This window comes from Dipodomys merriami, unplaced genomic scaffold (assembly GCF_024711535.1).
Source record: "Dipodomys merriami isolate MVZ:Mamm:240054 unplaced genomic scaffold, mDipMer1.0.p SCAF_49, whole genome shotgun sequence".
Classification (NCBI taxonomy): Eukaryota; Metazoa; Chordata; class Mammalia; order Rodentia; family Heteromyidae; genus Dipodomys; species Dipodomys merriami.
The window spans coordinates 9,895,040-9,914,955 of NW_027206057.1; the positions used below are offsets into that span (position 1 = coordinate 9,895,040).

General features: G+C 44.7%; 1 protein-coding gene across 1 annotated transcript in view; it reads left to right on the plus strand.

Annotated features, from left to right (window-relative positions):
- The window catches only part of LOC138809253 (aldehyde oxidase 2), an 89,516-nt gene that overhangs the window by 1,456 nt on the left and 68,144 nt on the right, over positions 1–19,916 (plus strand). The window contains exons 2-10 of the mRNA XM_069995774.1: positions 1,551–1,605; positions 3,349–3,448; positions 4,360–4,468; positions 5,911–6,037; positions 7,997–8,058; positions 12,134–12,195; positions 15,110–15,248; positions 17,035–17,179; positions 19,122–19,214. Of these exons, the coding sequence (XP_069851875.1) occupies positions 1,551–1,605; positions 3,349–3,448; positions 4,360–4,468; positions 5,911–6,037; positions 7,997–8,058; positions 12,134–12,195; positions 15,110–15,248; positions 17,035–17,179; positions 19,122–19,214 (892 nt within the window). The remainder of the gene's footprint in view (positions 1–1,550; positions 1,606–3,348; positions 3,449–4,359; positions 4,469–5,910; positions 6,038–7,996; positions 8,059–12,133; positions 12,196–15,109; positions 15,249–17,034; positions 17,180–19,121; positions 19,215–19,916) is intronic.

Below are 19,916 nucleotides of genomic sequence, written 5' to 3' on the forward strand. Positions count from 1 at the left end.
CCCCTGATTTGCCTGCTAACCCTCTCTCTGTATGCAGTCTTTCCAGCCAACCACTACCATATTCTCCCAAACCATTGTTTATGAGCTGAGTCTATACTTGCTTGTTCCACTGGCACAGGCTCTGGAGATTCAACCCAGAAGAGATTTCTTCTTTTGTTTTTTTTTTTATCCCATGTCCCTTCTAAATCATGAGCCTGAAATGGCATGACTACAGTCAAAACAGAAGTTAGAGGAAATACAAGTCTGTGTGTTGATAGCCATTAGAGGACAAAAAGATTAGGTTTGGTTTTCAATGAGGTAGCCCCTAGAGAACTAGCAAGCAGTTGAATTTTAATATTTCAACTTATAACCATCTTCCTATAGGTTTTTTAATTTTTCTAGGAAAAAAAACCTTCACTAACATTGGGAACCCCCTGGATCTTCCTTCCCTCGAATAAAATAGAGAGCTTAGGGGTGTCTTCAAGCCACCTCAAGTCAGAGCCAAAGGGAATACCCAAAAATACATAAGAAGAGGCACCAAAGAAGATTCCTCATGACTCTGAGCAAAACTCTCCCACTTTTCAAGGGGAAGGATGAAGGAATTCTAGTATTGTATCTGAGCCACTTCAACATGAGCATCCAGGCTTACCATGGGGCCATTCTGCCATTGAGGGAGACTAGAAGGTTCCAAAGCCTCTCCAAGATAGCAGCAACTCTCTCCTTTTCTGCCACAAATTCTGAGGACCTTTAGATCATCAAATGTTTAGTATTTTTTTCCACCCAGTCTTCTGCTTGACAGGACCCTTCACTACACACACAGCAGTCCAAATCTTCCCAAGATCTGAAATCTTTCCTGAATATCAAAGACTAAGTTGGGCTGGGCACCTGTGGCTCACGCCTGTAATCCTAGCTACTCAGGAAGCTGAGAGCTGAGGATTGTGGTTCAAAGCCAGCCCAAGCAGGAAAGTCCGTGAGACTCTTATCTCTAATTAACCACCAGAAAACTGGAAGTGGCATTGTGGCTCAAGTAGTAGAGCACTAGCCTTGAGCTGAAGAGCTGAGGGACAGCACCCAGGCCCAGAGTTCAAGCCCCACAGCCGACCAAAAAAAAAAAAAAAGACTTAATTGGAAGGGTCTGCAAAGGTAAATACTAGAGCAGATGTGAAGAATGTGAGTGTAGGGACATCCATACACAGCACTGGCCTCCAGGACTCGTCACACAGAAGAGCAGCTCTGCCACATTAGCTTCCAGAGACCCCTGCCCTATAAATGTGTGTGTGTGTGTGTGTGTGTGTGTGTGTGTGTGTGTGTGTGTGTGTGTGTGTGTGTGTGTGTGTGAAAGTTGTCTGCCCAGAAATGGCACTGTGGCTCAAATGGTAGAGCTAAAGAACTCAAGGACAGCGCCCAGGCCCAGAGTTCAAGCCCCACAAAAAAAAAAAAAAAGCAGAAAGTTGTTTGTTTTCCCTCAGAGCACAAAAGAGCAAACGCAGATGAAATCAAACAGATCACAACAGACATTCCACTGGTCACTGATTCAGTCCATAATAATTTCTCCTCTGTTTCCAACTCAGGTGACAGAGAAGAATGTGGATCCCGAAGTGACCCTGCTGGCCTTCTTGCGAAAGAACTGGATCCTTTGAAAAGAAAAAAAAAAAAAAAAAAGTCCTGGTCATGTCTATGCTTGCCTTAAAATTCAAGCCAATGTTTAGGACAACTGATCACTCTTTCCAGTCAGTTTCTCAGCCCTTGCTATTTGCTGTTAGCCTGGATTTAATCATATCAGATTAATTGGGCTAGTTGGGAGAAGAGGAAGTTTCCCCCCGGGTTGCCTTCATCTGATGTAATAGCGTGAAATAGAAGCTAGGCTCTTTTCTTAATCTCTCAGTTTTCCCTGCGGGCTCCTTGGGGTCCACCCAGAGGTTATGTAATAGAGGCTTGAGCTGTGTCTCCTGACCTTTCATGAAACCAAATTCTCCAGAATCTGTGAGATCATGTGTTAGAGGAAAAGATTCTTTTTCCCTACATCTGTTTTTTTGTTTTTGCTGTGGTGGTTGTTATTGTTTTTGCATCAGATTTCCCTCACCATTTTATTTTCTGGAATATAAATAGAGCTTTATAAGGGCAAAATTATTTTAATAAGTAAATTTTAATGAGTAAATCTGCTTAAAAAAAAGCCAAAAGTTACAAATTGTTGAAATTGGCCTCCTGTCGAGTTTTGTTTAAAAGCCCTTCCAATTTCTGATTCATTGTCAGTATTTGAAAATTAGACAATTTCATATTTTAAAAAAATCAAGAGCAGGGCTGGGAAGGTGGCTCAGTGGTAGAGCGCTTGCCTTGCATGCATGAGGCCCTGGGTTCAATTCCTCAGCACCACATAAGCAGAAAAAGCTGGAAGTGGTGCTGTGGCTCAAGAGGTAGAGCACTAGCCTTGAGCTGAAGAGCTGAGGGACAGCGCCCAGGCCCAGAGTTCAGGCACCATGACTTGCAAAAAAAAAAAAAAATCAAGAGCTTTCAGCCTCTCCAGACACATGAGAAGGTAGCCCTTCATGCTGACAGCAAGGAAGGCCTATCCCTGGTCCTTTCTCTAGGGTGAGGTCCAGACTTCCAGTCACACTCATCTGCTTTTCACTTATGTAGCCTTTCTGATAAGCATTTGAGGTTATGATTAGTTCTGATGAATAATCCCCATCATTAGTACAAAGAACAGAGACAAATAAGTAGTAAAGAGTCAGTGATTCTGAAGTCTTGTTAGCCAGTCTAATTAATTACATCCAATCTCGTAAAGTTCTGTGGAAAAGCTTCACGACTGGGGAGAAGATGAGCCGAGAATGGGCTGAGGCTGAGCCTCCCTGTGGGATTGGCCCTGGACCAATCAGAGCAGAGGGCTGCGCAAGATGGGATCTGAAAATAAGAGCAAGAGATTTCTCTAAAGACTCACTACCTTGCTTTCAAAAACAATACAAGCCAGAGGAGGGCTGTTTCATTGCCTGGCTTATCATCAGGCAAAACTCATTATATATCAAGTTCCTAAAAATATAGCTCTTCTCTTCCAATTGCATGATTGGAACCCAGAGGAAGATGTAAAGGAATAACTCTATAATGAAATAGGATTTACAAGATGCTTGTAATAAGCCTGAGATGATAAAGTAGGTATTACTCCTCCTTCTTTACAGGTGAGAAAATAGGGAGAGATTACTACACAAGGTCCTGCACTAATAAGATAAGGAGTGGCCTTAAGTAAGCCAGGTGAATAATTTCTCAGACACACACCTCACCCCACAATGAATTTCCTCCTTGAGACACCTCAAGGAAGTAATTATACTGGAGACAAAGTGTCTGCCTCAGCACCTTTACCTTGACCACCCCTTCCAGTATGCCTCACTGGTACCAAGTACGCCTGTGGGAGAGGAGGCTGTGGCGCCTGCACTGTGATGGTGTCTAAGCATGACCCAGTGTCCAGGAAGATAAGGTAGGCCACCCCCAAGGCCTGGCAGCTGGGGGAGAGCGCTGTGGCTTTCCTTGGCTTATGTTCTCATCTCACAACTAAGAAAGAATTGTAGGTTCTTACTGTCTCTGGATCTTAGATCCCTCTGAAAAAATCACATAAACGCTGTGAGTCATCTATTCAGAGAATGCCTTTCCTTTCAGAGAGATCATGAGCCTCCCAAGGCCTATCTGTGCACCCCAGAATAGGAAACCCCCAACTTAGGCCACCCCGTTTACATATGAGAAATTTGAGGCTTGAAAAGATGAAGTGACTTCTTCGAGATCATACAACTAGTAACCTATAGAATAAGGACTCAGGCCCATGTTTTCTAGCCTTGAAACAAATGTTCTTTCTCCAGATTTTACCAACTTTACAGAGCCAGAACTTGGAACATGATTTTACCCTTAACTGAAGACCACATTCATCCAAATCCATTAGCCTAAATCAGGATGTGGCTTCAAAACACAAGTTATCCAACACTGTTAAGTGACCTTATCCAAAGAGTTTAAATAAGCAACAAAAACAAAACAAACAAAAAAGTTCCCAGGTGTATAGATATGAGTGATAAACTTCAGTGTGGTTTATTTGGTTTCTTAGGAGGTCAGTGTCCCAGGAGATGGTAGTTAAAGTCTAACCAGATCCCACTTCTTCTAGGAGGGTCTGTGTTAGGCTTGGAAAGTATCTCTGAAATTTATTCACCTGCAGGATCCCCAAATTCCTACAGATAGCATACACTGCAGACTCAGATTCCAGCCTATCCTTCCCTGTCTCCCAGCCCCTTGGCCCAGTGTAAAGCTCTCCTGCCCACTTCCGCTGCTCTTCTTGTTCCGGAGTTCCCCACAACGCAGGATGGTGTGACTCCCCTTGATTTTTCTTTTGTTTCTCATTCAAAGACACTTCTCTGTCGCCTCATGCCTGGTGCCCATCTGCTCTCTGTACGAGGCGGCGGTCACTACGGTAGAAGGTGTTGGAAGTATCAAAACCAGACTCCACCCTGTGCAGGTAAGGCAACATCTTACTTCTAAACTCCCTTTTAATCAAATGCTGTGTTGACTATACTGCCAGAGCTGGCCAGGCTATTACTAGGGAAGCAGAAACTTGAGGATACATGTTGATCAGGGGAATGACATGTGTTAAGTGATTCCAGAGAAAGCTGGAAATGCATCCACATTTTATTAGAGGGTCATCTTGTTTTGTTACTTTTTCTACATGAAAGATGTTGGGATTATCAAAACATTGGCTGATACCTATGATCTGGACTAGAGATTGTACACAGGATATAAAACAAATATAATATGTAATATAATAAATGCCTCTGAAGCTAACAGGATAGAAGTCAGGATTATTTCCTGTGGCATTAAAGTTTTAGGAATAAAATCAGACCTGAGGGTGAGTGGAGTCTGAAAGTAACATTAGAATGATTAAAGCTACATTAGAATGATTGAGTTCTCCAAATCTTAACCTAAAGTCAGAGCAAAGAGATTGAAGTTAAGAGTAAGTTAAGACATATGATGGCAGATACGACATCAGTTCATCGCCATCGTCACAGGAGCTGGGGAGACTCAGGACTAGATCAACCAGAAAGAGTTTCTGGGTTCTATCACATGAGACTCAATACCAAGGAGGTCAGAAAAGGTGATAGATACAGCAGTGTCTTCTAGAGCAGACTAAATGCTCCCTGCAAAGTTAAAATCTACAATACAGCTCAAGCTTTAATGTTCCCAAGCTTCACTGAGGGCTTGTTAAAAATTCAGATTCTGAGTCAAGAGGTTTGGAGCGGAAACCTCAAGTCCTACACTTCCTAAAAGCTCCCAGGAGAAACTAATACTACCAGACGATAGATCACACTTTAAATAACAAGGCTCTAAAGCACAGATCAAGATCTTGGCCTTTATAAGTAGAGCTTCCTTTGAGTAACACAGAAGAAGTTAAGGAGGAAAGCAAAGGAAGGTATGATGGTACATAATTTTAATCCCAGAATTTAGGGAGTTATATCAGGAGGTTAGAGGGTTTGAGGCCAGCCTGGACTATAACAAGATCAAAGGAGGAAGAGAAATAGGAAGAGGAAGAGGAGGAGGGAGATGACATTAAATAGTCTCCAATTCCATTATACAAACTCCGTGTGCATAAGTGTATATAATCAATAGTTTAAGAATTGATTCCTGGAGATTTTTCCCCATGACATGTGTAGAATGCACACTACAAATTCCCAACTAGAAGAGTCTGAGCACTTGACACTGAGAAGTAATTACAATGATAGCATATGGATTCTGAGTGACTACTACCAGAAACAGCCTCGGAAAAGGAAAAAGAAAGACTCAAAGGATGGGCACGTGGGCTCAGAGTGGGTTCCACCATGGCGAAGGAGATGCTGGCTTGCAGGCTCTGGTGACTGCTGGTGGCAGCAGGAAGGCAGGGCTGGGACCATGAATGTATCTTTTCAGGAGAGAATTGCCAAGAGCCATGGCACCCAGTGTGGCTTCTGCACCCCTGGGATGGTGATGTCTATGTATGCGCTGCTCAGGAACCATCCACAGCCCTCCGAGGAGCAGCTCATGGAAGCCCTGGGAGGTAGGCCACACCTTAAGACCCAGTGGGAAGTAGGCTTTAGGCCACTCCACGCCATCTTCAGCATCACTCCAGCCTTGCTCAGGCCCCTGTTCAGTTGTTTCTAAAGTAGCCACAGTGCAGAGTAGGGCGCACACAGCCAACACCCATCACGTGACCACACCACTTCTCTATCCAGGGACTGAAGAGTCTGTATCATCAGCTTCTAGAGCCATATGAACAGAGACCCATAAACTAGATGATATAAAAGAGCAGAAATTCGTTCTCATGCCATTCTGAAGGCTTTAAGTCTGAAATGAAGGTGTCAACAGGCAGTGCTCTAACTAAGGCTCTAAGAAGAACCCATCCTAGCCTCTTCCTAGCTTGAGAGTTGACAGTTTGGGACATTTCTTCATTTGTAGGTATACTGCTCCAATCTGTGTCTCTATTCTGACACCCTTCTGTGCCCAAATCCCCCCTCTCTTAGAAGGATCCAGTCATTGGATTAGGGCCCAGTACAATGACTGTCATCCTAACTGGTACTTGCAGAGATCTTATTTCCAAAGTTATATTCACAGGTTCCAACAGTTAAGCCTCCAAAACATCTTTTTGGGGGGGGACACAGTTCAATCTCTAATAAGACTCTTCATATAGTAAGAGAACCCCTTAGAGTTTGCATTAGGTTTAAATGACAAAGCAGAAGTTCCTCAGCCCTGAGTCCAGGAACAGGCTTCGCATGCTTGCACTTCCTTCCCTCCTCACCACTGCAGGCCAGTCTCTCTGCACCTTGCTCATGATGGTCTGAGAACTCTGTCGACTCCCCACCAACCCACAGCTCATCTCTCCAGCTCAGGGTTCTCAATCAAACCAACCCACATGAACTCTATGTGCACTGGCCCTCCTCCACCCCACCCCAAGCCCTCATCCTTAGGCACCTGAGGCTCTCTGATATTGTGTAATAAAATGACCTGCACACTTCTCAGGGCCCTCCCTCAGAGGCTTGGATTCCTGCTATTAACAAATACCTCTAAGTATCTCTGAGCCACTACTGAGAAGCACTCCCAACACTGTCCAAGGCTTTGCTCATCTAGTGCTTGTAATTCTTGCCTGGGAAGACCCTATCTTACATAGTCCAAAATACAGTTCTTGTCAATAGACACACATTGGAGCTGGAGATATAGCTCAGTGGCATAGTGCTTGCCTAGCAAGTATGAGGCCCTGGGTCCTATCCTCAGCACCACAAGAAGAAAAGAAAGAGAGAAGGAAATAAAGGAAGGAAGGAAGGAAGGAAGGAAGGAAGGAAGGAAGGAAGGAAGGAAGGAAGGAAGGAAGGAAGGAAGGAAGGAAGGAAAAGGTAGGAAGAAAGGGAGGGAGGGAAGGAGGGAAGGGAAAGGAAGGGAAGGGAGACATTTAGTAGGTAAAGAAAAGTAAAATCACCGGCTAGACTGCCATCTTTTTCAGGACAGAATAAGATTGATGGAATCAAGAATTGAGGAGTGGGGCTGGGAAGGTGGCTCAGTGATAGAGCGTTTGCCTTGCATGCCTGAGGCCCCAGGCTCGATTCCTCAGCACCACATAAGCAAAAAGAAAAAAGCTGGAAGTGGCGCTGTGGCTCCAGTAGTAGAGCACTAGCCTTGAGCTGAAGAGCTGAGGGACAGTGCCCAGGCCCAGAGTTCAGGTCCCATGACCGGACCCAAAAAAAAAAAAAAAAAAAACGAGTTTAGAGAAAGCCAGGTGTGGTGTAATCCCAGAACATGAGAGGCAGAGGCAAGAGGATCTTAGTTTGAGGTCGACCTGGGCTACATACTGAGGCTGTGTCTTAAGAAAGAGGTGTGGAGGAGGCTGTATTTCCCCATGGTAGTGCTTACTCAAGCCTTTGGATTTGGTCACTATTGCCAGCCCCCCAAAAAACTATTTCAGCTTTCAAAAGAAGCCAGTAGAAACAAGCCCACTGACGATTCTGCTTGCTTCTCCTCTGATTAGGTAATCTGTGCCGCTGCACTGGGTATAGACCAATTCTCCAGAGTGGCAGGACTTTCTGCAAGGTGAGTAGTAATGCAGAGACACCCTACAGAGACAGCTAGTCAAGGCTAGGCATGCAGAAAATGGGGTAGCAGTTATAGACTATTACAACAGACCAGACAAAGTGAATCAATTTCAACTGACTCACAGGCATTTGAGCTAATTCCTGAGGATGGAGTGAGTCTTCAGAAAATCAAGGAGATAAGCAGGATATGGAGTTTGCTTTGATGAGGCAAGATTCCTCCCAACAACACAACCAGCTAGGAAGGTGTGAGCACACAAGAAACTGAATGTGTCATGTAGCACCCGAATTCACTCCAAAAGCACACACAAGTTCCTGGGGCACTCTTCCTGAGCTGCTTTTGCTCAAGGCTACCATACTACCATACTTGCTCATACTACCACTTGAGCCACAGCTCCACTTCCAGCTTTTTGGTGATTTATTGGAAATAAGAGTTATGGATTTTCCTGTCCCGGCTGGCCTTGAACCTTGATCCTCAGATCTCAGCCTCTTGAGTAATTAGGATTACAGTTATGAGCTACTGGCTCTTAGCAATGTACTGGGCCATTCTGAAAAATCAAATGAATTTTTCTTGATGCATAGTAAGAGCTATTTTAGAGAATGTTGTTGGCTCTATGAATAGTGTTTGACAGAGACATCAGTTGGGCATGTTTGGTGGCCCTTCAGGTCAGGATGGAGCTGAACATGCAAAGCTCAGCACAATAAATTAGAGAGACCCTCTCCTCTGCTATTTTCATGATACCCTAGGGCTAAGGTTGATATGCCTATCTAGAACTTTCACCCCTTTTCTAGACAATTCTCTACACATGGTCTTGACTCTACACAGGCCAGACACAAGACTCTTTCCTAAACTGATGAAGAGCAGATCCTAACAGTTAGCGTCTGCATCCCACATACAAGGCCAAAGGCCGGCCAATGAGCATCTGTGTGTGGAAGGAGTGAATAGAGTTTAAATACTCAGGCTGGGCACTCACAGGAGTCCCGAGGCACTGCTCTGTGCAGGAGCCATATAGGAAGAAGAGGGTAACAGGTCACAGCCTGAGGCCCTCTATTTGTATTTTTTTTAATTTTTTGACTATCATGGGCCTTGAGCTCTGGGCCTGGATGCTGTCCCTCAGCTCTTCAGCTCAAGGCTAGCGCTCTACCACTTGAACCACAGCGCCACTTCCAGTTTTCTGGTGATTAATTGGAGATAAGAGTCTCACGGACTTTCTTGCCCAGGCTGGCTTTGAACTGCAATCCTCAGATCTCAGCCTCCTGAGTAGCTAGGATTATAGGCGTGAGCCACTGCCTATTTGGTTTTTTTTTGTTTGTTTGTTTTTTTGTTTGTTTTTTTTGGGTCCAGTCGTGGGGCCTGAACTCTGGGCCTGGGCGCTGTCCCTCAGCTCTTCAGCTCAAGGCTAGCGCTCTACCACTTGAGCCACAGCGCCACTTCTGGCTTTTTTCTTTTTGCTTATATGGTGCTGAGGAATCGGACCCAGGGCCTCAGGCTTGCAAGGCAAGCGCTCTACCACTGAGCCACCTTCCCAGCCCGCCTATTTGTATTTTTGTCTCAGCTCCACAAACATAGAGATGGGCCAGCAGGTGTCCAAAGCTAAGCAGGGAGGTGTCCCTACTGCCACATGGGGGAGTCTGAGCAGTGAAAGCCCAGTTGATTGTTGGTGTAAAGCGAATTGCACTTGTGAGATACAAAGGAGTTAAAAGAAACCTCTTTGCTGATGAGTATAGATGGCCTCCACAATCTTGGTACACAGACTGTGGGGATACAAAGACACAAATGTGACCAGACACCCCACCCTGCTGCCAGCAAGCACGGAGCTTTAATGCTTGAAAGCAACCCAGCCCCAGAGACGATACACAAGACATATGTATGTGTATGTCCACAAACACAGATGGCAAAAACAAGACTGCTTTTCCCTGTTGGCACTGACTCTCAGTCTATCATGGAGGCTGGAGGAGCTTTGAGGGAGAGAGGGAGTGCGGCCTCTTTCACCCAGCTGTGCTAGTTCTTAGACAGGATTGGGAAGACAGCAGCTTGAGACACTGGGGCGGAGACGGTGAACTGAAGCATCTGAGAGAAAGTATCTTGCCAGACCCTTGGGAGAAGATACAAAAGGAAAGTTTAGAAGCAATGCACATGAGATTTCTACACATGGAAACCTGCTTGAAATGCCACTGTCAACTCATTCCCAGCCAGCCTTACACAGACTGCCAAATGCTGGCGCTAGGCCACCTCAGTGATTTCCTTTCACATCTTTTTTCTTTGCTTTTGCCTTTTATTTTCTTTTTGTTTTCTCTTTCTTAAGGATATTGTATGAATTATAATGAACAATGTTTTGGATCTGATATATGCTAGGAAGTAGATAAATTATAGTATCTTTAAAATTAATTTCACAATAAGAATTCACCTTAAAGACTTCACAGATGGGCTAGGAATGTGGCTCAGTGGTAGAGTGCTTGCCTAGCATGCATGAAGCCCTGGGTTCAATTCCTCAGTACCACTTAAACAGAAAAAGCCAGAAACAGTACTGTGGCTCAAATGGTAGTAGTACCAGCCTTGAGCAAAAATAAGCTCAGGGACAGTGCCCAGGCCCTGAGTTCAAGGCCCAGGACTAGGGAAAACCAATTCACAGAGTGGGGCACCAGTGGCTCACACCTGTAATACTACCTACTCAAGAAGTTGAGATCTGAATATCGTGGTTCAAAACCAGCCTGGGCAGAAAAGTCCCCATGAGATTCTTATCCCTAATTAACCACTCAAAAACCAGAAGTAGAAGTATGGCTCAAAATAGTAAACACTAGCCTTGTGCAAAAAGAGCTCAGGGACAGTGGCCAGACCTGAATTCAAGCCCCACAAACAAGCAAACAAACAAAATCACAGGTATGCCCAAAGCTAAGTTAATAATGAATAAAAATATTCATATACTGAGTACTCTACAGTAGAAATATATACATACTGTGTAAAGCATAGTGAAATCACAAAGGATGTATTCTATCAAAATGATAGTTTGTCTCTTTTATACTCCTGTATGTTCTGTTAATTTATATTATATAGTATATATTTCATGATATATATATATAATACATATCATTTTATTTAAATATAAAGCAAAAGAAGAAAGGGCTTCTTTTGTGATTATTCCTGTCCCAATAGAAACTACCAAAAGGGCTTAAAAGTCTAACGTCTCCTATGAATTCACAGATCCTCCAGAGAACATAGACAGATACGTATAAAAAAGTTTAATGTGCCAGGCATCAGGGGCTCATACCTATAATCCTATCTAACCAGGAGGTTGAGATTGGAGGATCGAGGTTCAAAGCCAGCCCAGGCAGGAAAGTTCATGAGACTCTTAGCTACAAATAACCACAAAACGCACGTACACACACACACACACACACACACACACACACACACACACACACACACACACACGCACACACACACAAGCACACTCAACCACCCAGCTGAGCCGGGTGTCTGTGGCTCTCACTTGTAATCCTAGCTACTCAAGAGGCTGAGGTCTGAGGATTGCAGTTCAAAGCCAGCTGAGGCAGGAAAGTCCATAAACCACCAGAAAACTGGAAGTGGCGCTGTGGCTCGAGTGGTAGAGCTCAGAGACAGCACTCAGGCCCAGAATTCAAGCCCCATGACCAACAAGAAAAGAAAAGAAAAGAGCTGAAAATAGAGCTGTGGCTGAAATGATAGAGCACTAGCCTTGAGCTAAAAGAAACTCAGGGACAACTGGACACTGGTGGCTCATGACTATAATCCTAGCTACTCAGGAGGCTAAGATCTGAGGATCATGGTTCAAAGCCAGCCCAGGCCAGAAAATCTGTGAGATTCTTTATCTCTGATAAGCCACTCCAAAAAAGCCAGAGGTGGTGCTGTGGCTTAGGTGGTAGAGCACTACCCTTGAGCACAAAGTGGCTCAGGGACAGCTCGTTGGCCCTGAGTTCAAGACCCAGGACCAGCACGCCCGTGCGCACACACTCTTGCACGTGCACACACGCACACACACACACACACACACACACACACACACACACATTTAATGTAAGGCATTTCACCTTCTTAGGAGGCAGATGGCTGTCAGCAGCAAGAAACAGGACAATGCTGTCTGGACCAGAGAGAAAACGAGTGCCCCTCACTTGACAGCAAAAGCGATGTGAGTTTCTTCGCCTCTTTTGTCCTCTTGTTATACTACTTGACACCAGTTTGGCTTTAAAACTAGGTGTGTGTGTTTGAAGGGTCATTCTGCACTCCACTCAAAACTGTCCCAAGCATGCACAAGTCAGCTAGGAAGAGTGGTGACCCACCTGCCGTGATCTCATTGTCTCCTTCATCATCCAAAAGGCTAGGACAAAGAGAACAGGAAATCCACTCCGGATGAGCCACATTCTCCGGTGGAATGGCTTTCTGGAGCTGCCCCTGCTCACGCAGCCACGCTCCACCATTGTACCTCCTCCTGTGCAGAGGCAGATGGCAGCCCACCCCCCTCCACCCTGGAGAGGGAAGGAGCACACTCACGAGGCAGGTTACTGGCCTCCACACCTATTGAGTCCAGCTTGAAGTGTTCCAGCCACTGGCTTTGCCCTCTAGGCGATATTCCTTCCCATTAAGGACCCACTACCAAGTTCTTAAGGGGATTCTTTATTCAGGATAAAATAGAGAATGGGTTCCCTCATGCAAGGAGACCTAAGAGCTTAGAGCAAGCCTCAGACCACAGTGTGCCTGCCATCTCCCACTCTGTCTACTTCTCTCCTTCACACCTAACTTCTTCCCATCCTTCCCTCCCACCATCTGCTTATTTGAGTCCAAAGAAACGGCAGTGGGACAGAGGGTTGCTGCTCTAGAGATGGGCTACATGCCCCTGGTCAACTCAGAGGACCAGTGTCTTGGGGAAGTCCATGCATTGGAAAGCCAATGCTCAGATTTGCAGTCTTAGGTTAACATTAACCAAATACAAAAAAAAAAAAAATGTGGGAATGGGGTACTGGAGCTTGAACTCAAGGCCTCGTGGTCTTTTTTGCTTTTTTGCTTAAGGCTGGTGCTCTACCACTTGAGCCACACCTCGACTTCTAGCTTTTTGCTTGCTGATTGTCAGACTTATCTGCCTGCCTGAATAGCTAGGATTACTGGTGTGAGCCACTGCACCTAGCTAAGAATTTTTTTTGGGGGGGGGGTCCGGTTGTGGGGCCTGAACTCTGGGCCTGGGTGCTGTCCCTCAGCTCTTCAGCTCAAGGCTAGCGCTCTACCATTTGAGCCACAGTGCTACTTCTGGCTTTTTTCTTTTGCTTATGTGGTGCTGAGGAATTGAACCCAGGGCCTCAGGCATGCAAGGCAAGCGCTCTACCACTGAGCTACCTTCCCAGCCCCATAGCTAAGAATATTTTTAAACTAGAATGCACCCTACGATTCATTCATAAAAGAATGATATCACAATTATGATGAAACACAATTATAAAAGAGTGCAACTTGGGATCTATGAGCCCCACATTCTTTCCTACAGGAAAACATACATAGAACACTAAATTCTACTGAGAAGGCCAGGTGCTGAGTGAGGACACAGCCATCTTAACCAAGGGGGCTCTGCTGGATGGCGGCGCCTGCCCTGCGTCTCTGCTTCCCAAACTACTAACATCTTCCACTTGGGCAATTGTTAAGGCTGGGCCTCGAACCTATGTAGGGGAACTTGTCATTTCTCAGCTCTGATTTCTTATGTTTGTTTCACATCTGAATTCTCAGGTGCAGTGGTTATTTCTAGGTTTTAGTCACCATTCCACTACCCGCAAGTACTGCCTAAGCTCCTAATTCTAACCCAAATCCTCATCACTCCGATGTCGACCCCAAACCCCCTCCATTGGTGGGCCTGTGCACAATCTTCACAAGGAACAATTCTACGTTTTTTTTCTGGCGTTTGGAAAGGTCTACGAGAGCCAGAAAAAGAGTAGAGAGGGTCAGACAAATGTCACGCCATGTCATCTACTTAGCATGAGTGTCCTTCACAATAAATATTAGTTGCTTTTAATCTTTAGAAAGGTTAAGTACCTTCCCAGTAGTCTGAGAGACAGGTGAGAGGAAGCCCAGGCCTGCCTAGCTCTGGTGTGTCTCATCTTCTTGACCTCTGCCTCCACCCTGCATCCCAACCTTCTCGCCCAGGTCCCGTTTTCCTCTGCAGGAATGTTACCTGTCACAGGTATTTTCCAGAGCAAAGCAGATCTGAGTCAGGCAGGACTCAGCCATTTTATTAGGTAAATGTTTTAAATATTTTTGTTATCTTTAAGTAGTTGTACAATGGAGTTGCCACTCAACAAAGCACTTTATGAATACAGTGCACCTTGGTCAGTGTCACCCCTTTGGACATTCTCACCCACCTCTCCTAACCCACCCCTTCCCTCACTTTTCTTAATTTTGTAGGATATGTATTTAATTGTTTTTTCCATTTAACAAAGTAGTTTATTTGTATAATGCATCTTGATCTATGTTACCTCTTCAACATGCCTTATTTTCCTTGATTTTGTGGTATATACGAGGAATTCTCTCTCCTCTTCTCCCCTCTTCAAAGTCTATTATTAGGTAAATTATCACTGTGCTTTTGTTTCCTGATGCACAAAATAGAGATAATTTACTTTCTGTATACGATTATCTTGATGATTCAATGAATTATTAATATATGTCAAAGTACTCAATAAGCGTTAATTGTCACAAACATCAGATTGTGTGTGTGTGTGTGTTTGCACTTATGCATGGGCATGTGTGTTTAGAATCATTTTTACTTCAACTACAAGAGTTTGCAGAGCCTTAAAGGGCTAGGGGCATGGCACTAGCACTTTAAATCCTGACGGCCCAGCTGAGGACAGTATTGGGAACATAGCAGAAAGGATTTCCCAAACTTCAAGCCTGATCCTGTTTTATAGAACATGAAGTTTCCCAGAATTCTCTTTGGGAGTAAGTCACAGCACGCTCCTTTAGAAGCATGTTGGTGGCAAATCAGCGATTCTCTTACAATACTTGTTTGGGGTGATCTGGCTTGAGCTATTTCCTCGACAAGGAGGCCGGAGAAGCAGTGCTGTGCTGACAAGGCCATTTTGCTTCTTCCTTCTATAAAGATGTGCACAGAGCTTTTTGCAAAAGAAGAGTTCCAGCCCTTGGACCCAACCCAGGAGCTCATATTTCCCCCAGAACTCTTGGTAAGATGACTTGGCTGATGTGTTTGAAATCTATCCATGTCCTTTCTGTGACATGGCAAGTTGGGGAAATCAAGATGCCGGCTTCCTACCCTGCCCCCAGCCCTAGCCGACTCTCTCCTCCCGGCCCCCAGCCCCCAGCTCACCCAGCCCTAGCTGATCCCTGGAACATAGTCACTAAGCTTCAGCTAGGACTTCCTGCTCTTGTGTGGTTTGTTGTTGTTGTTTGGGGGGGGGGAGGTATCAGGAGCTTCGGATTTACTAGATAGGTGCCCTACCACGTGAGCCATGCCTTTAACCCTTTTGGTCTTCACTACTTTTCAAATAGGGTCTTAGGCCAGCCTGGACCCAGGCTATCCCATTTATGCTTCCTGGGTAGATGAAATGCCAGGCACATGCTGCAGTCCCCAAGTTTTTACTGGTTGAGGTAGGGAATTGTACCCTTCCCCATACCCCATGGTGGTCCTGGACCGTTGATCCTACCTGAATAGCTTCCTGTTATAGCTGGGATTACAGGCATGAGCCACCACCACATGTAGCTCTCAGCTGTGGTTTTTCAAAAATGATCTCACCATTACTGTCATGATTGTCCTCTGGAATGTGTCCCTGTTCAACTAGCCAGGAAGTTTCACATTCCTGAAAGGCCTTTCACTCAAGGCAGTGACCCCAGGAACATCTCCTCTCCTGCTAGCATCTCCATCCTTCATCTCAAATATCAAGGGTTCATTCTCTGAAGTTCTTTTATCTGACGGAGTTCTGATGTGTGTATTCATTCATTCATTCAAACATACATATCCAATCAGCAACACCCAGCACTGTTCTAGGTGTTAGGTTGACAGCAGGAGATTCAGCTTACAAAAAGCCCTGCACTCCTGAAGCTTGTGATCTGGTAAGAAAGAGAAATAATAAAATATAGAGAAGCTGGCTCACTCCTGTTATCCCAGCTACACAGGAGGCTGTGATCTGGAGGATCACAATTTGAACTCAGTTCAAGTAGAAAAGTCTGTGAGAGCCGGGCGCTGGTGGCTCACGCCTGTAATCCTAGCTACTCAGGAGGCTGAGATCTGAGGATCGAGGTTCAAAGCCAGCCCAGGCAGGAGAGACCGTGAGACTCCTATCTCCAATAAGCCACCATAAAACCGGAAGTGGCACTGTAGCTCAAGCGGTAGAGCGCTCGCCTTGAGCTGAAGAGCTGAGGGACAGCGCCCAGGCCCAGAGTTCAAGTCCCACGGCCGACCAAAAAAAGAAAGAAAGAAAAGTCTGTGAGACTCTTATCTCCAAAGAACCAGCAAAATGCCAAGCTGGAAGCATGGCTCAAGTGGTAGAATGCCAGCTGTGAGCAAGCCCTGAGTTCAAGCCCTGGTACTGACAAAAAAAAATAGTTTAACAAGTCAGAAGTGTTACAACGAAAAAATTTCTATCAGTTACTGAACTTAAGAGGCAGATGGTTGCATTTTAAATATACTAGCCAGAGAAGACTTCTCTGAGAGGTTACATCTGTAAGAAAGAAAGTCTGGAAGTGAGAGAGCCCTTCACAAAAATATGGGGACAGGAACAATCTAGTTAGTAGGAACAGCAAGTGCAAAGGACCTGGGGCTGAGAGAGTCTAGATCTGATCAGAGACAAAGAGGAGGCAGGTCTGGTTGGAACAGAATGAGCAAGAAGAGGTCAGAGGCCTTCAGCACAGACTCTCAAGTCTTTGTAGAGGAACACACCCCACATGGGCCCCTGGTATAACTCAGGAGGATGATTGGGCCCACAAGCGCATGAACTTGTCTCTTGCCTTTAGAGAATGGCAGAGAACCCAGAAAAACGGACCCTGACCTTCTCTGGAGAAAGAGTTACCTGGATCTCCCCAGGGACCCTGCAGGATCTCTTGGAGCTGAAAGTGAAACACCCCGAAGCCCCCCTCATCCTGGGCAACACCTCCCTGGGTAAGCCATTCTGATGGTTCTCTCTGGCTGGGCTCCCGGCCTCTATGCCGCTCCATAGTGTACTGGCTATAGATGAAGACGTCACCCCTGTAACATGCTGGTGACCCCCCAGAGCCGGATGGACATGTACCCTGGAGGCATGTAGGGCTGCCCTTGAAGAGTGGGAGGAAAGTCCTAAAGGGTAGTTTTTATCATTTAATTGATCTTGTCCCTTCTCATTTTGATTGTGTTAACTATCAAGGAGAGTTGTGTTGAACTGTCTGTGGAGATCATCACAGTACGCCACACACTCACTCACTGCCCACCTAGTTAAGAACTCCAACTTTACCAGGTGCGTTGAAGCCCATGGGCCCTCCTAAACTTGCCCTTCCTTCCCCATTCCTCTTGAAGGCGGGCCTCCACTAATTCTGTTTGTCCATCTCTCCTTCGTTTTCATATTTACCACATATATTTGACTATTTTAACAAGATGTCACTTCGTTTTACATATGTGCAAGTTTCACACAAACATTATCATTATTTTATTATGTTCTTGTTATTATTATTATTATTATTAAAGTTGCTTCATTCATTTAAGCTTTATTTTCAGTATGAGAGTTTGAACCCCCCCAGGCCTCATACTTGCTAAGCAGGTGCTATACCACTCAAGCAAGACACATTGTTAGTACTTTTTTTTAATAATAGTTATTTTGAAGACAGGTCTCTACTCTATGTAAGCCTGGGCTGGAATCCTCGTGTTTCCTTTGTTGCTAGAATGACAAGCACATGTCACTGCACCTGATCATTGTGTTTCCCCGTAGCTGGAACAACAGGTGTGTACCACCACACCCAGCTGTTGATTGAGATGGAATCTCTCAAACTACTCTTATGTCTGTATGAACCTGGACCTATAATCCTCCTATCTCTGCCTCTAAAGTATCCCAGATTACAGACTAGAGCCACTATATTCAGCTTCATTCTTTTTTCTTTTTTCTTTTTCTTTTTTTTTTTTTTTTTGTCAGTCATGGGGCTTGAACTCGGGGCCTAGGCCCTCTCCCTGAGTTCTTTTGCTCAAGGCTGGTGCTCTACCATTTGAGCCACAGCACCACTTCTGGTTTTCTGGTAGTTAATTGGGGACAAGAATCTCACAGACTTTCCTGCCTGGACTGGCTTTGAACCACAATCCTTGGATCTTAGCCTCCTGAGTAGCTAGGATTACAAGCATGAGCCACCAGCATCAGCTTTTTTAAGAGTTTGTTTGTTTGTTTGTTTGGGTTTTTCACTATTTTTTGTCTTTTTCTTTTTTTTTTTTTTTTTTTTTTTTTGGTACTGGGGATCAAATGCAGGACGTTACACTTGCTAGACAAGTGCTTTGTCACTGAGCTGCAACCCAGTCCTCATTCAATATTCTTGACCTACAATTAACCTCTGTGGCTGCACATGGCTTGCAGTATGTTCCACTGCTTGAACATAGAACAATTTGTCCCTCCATTGTATTATGGAAAGGAAGCTGTTAATGCAGCTTCAGATATTTCCAAGTCTAAGCTATTACGAATGCCCTTTTGAGTCTCTTCTCCTACTTCTTCTTTCTCAGAGGACTGGAGATCAAATCCAGACCCTTGTTCATACCAGGCAAATGTTCTAACACTAAGCTACATATCCATCCCCACAAATATCTTTATATACAATATGGTCTGGTGCCTCTGAGCAAGAGCTTTTTAAGAGCTCTTTGCCCTATTTATTTCCTATTTCTATGTAAGTGTGGTATGTATATAAATCAGTGAATTCTTCTACTGGGACAGTATGCTCTAAAAATTTGCTTGGCAGGGGTATATGGTCATTGCTTTTCTGCTTATTGTCAATATTTAAATTTTTTATATGAGGGGTTTCTTTTATGAAAAGATTTAACAAGTAGAGGCATTTTCTCTTCCCTAACAGTCTCTAAAAATGCATGTACTCCTCAGGACCTGCAATGAAATCCCGAGGACACTTTTACCCGATTCTCCTCTCCCCTGCTAGGATTCCTGAGCTGAAGATGGTCACTAAGACCAGTGATGGTGAGTGCCCCATGACTATAGTGAAGTCAAGTCAGTGAGTGATCTCCACCCTAACCTTACACTTACCAAGTAAGTCATACTTCAGCATCTGTTTGTCTTGTGTGGCCTGTTTCCAACTCTTCATCATTTTCCTAATGTAAGAATAGGTAGTCCCATTGTCCAAACGCTTTTGGCTGATATGAGATATCCGAGTGTTATCACTCAACACCTTGCACTCACTTTTAGGATTCTTGCTTATAAAATACCATGGTGAGCTTACTGCTGGCAGTGCATGCCTGAAATCCTAGCTATTCAGGAGGCTGAGATCTGAGGATCATGGTCTGAAAGCCAACCCAGGCAGGAAAATCTGTGAGAACTCTTAACTCCAAATTAACCACCAGAGAACTGGAAGTAGAATTATGGTTCACAGTGGTAGAGCAAAAACCAGCTCCAGAACCCTGCCTGAGTCAAGTCCCAGGGGACAAGTGAGAGAAATAATTGTCCTGCACTCACATGCCGTTTGTCTCATGGGAACAACGGTAAAAAGCCAAATAGAAACAAAAATCTGGAGGCAATCAACCGCAGTAGTTTACAAAACCCTTAAGAACCCATTAGAGTGGAAAACTGTCCGGCAAAGTGGAATTCACAAAGTAGGACAAATATATAAGAATTCTTATTCAAGTGAATGGCAAACCCAATAGCGAGTGGACCTATTTTTTTCTT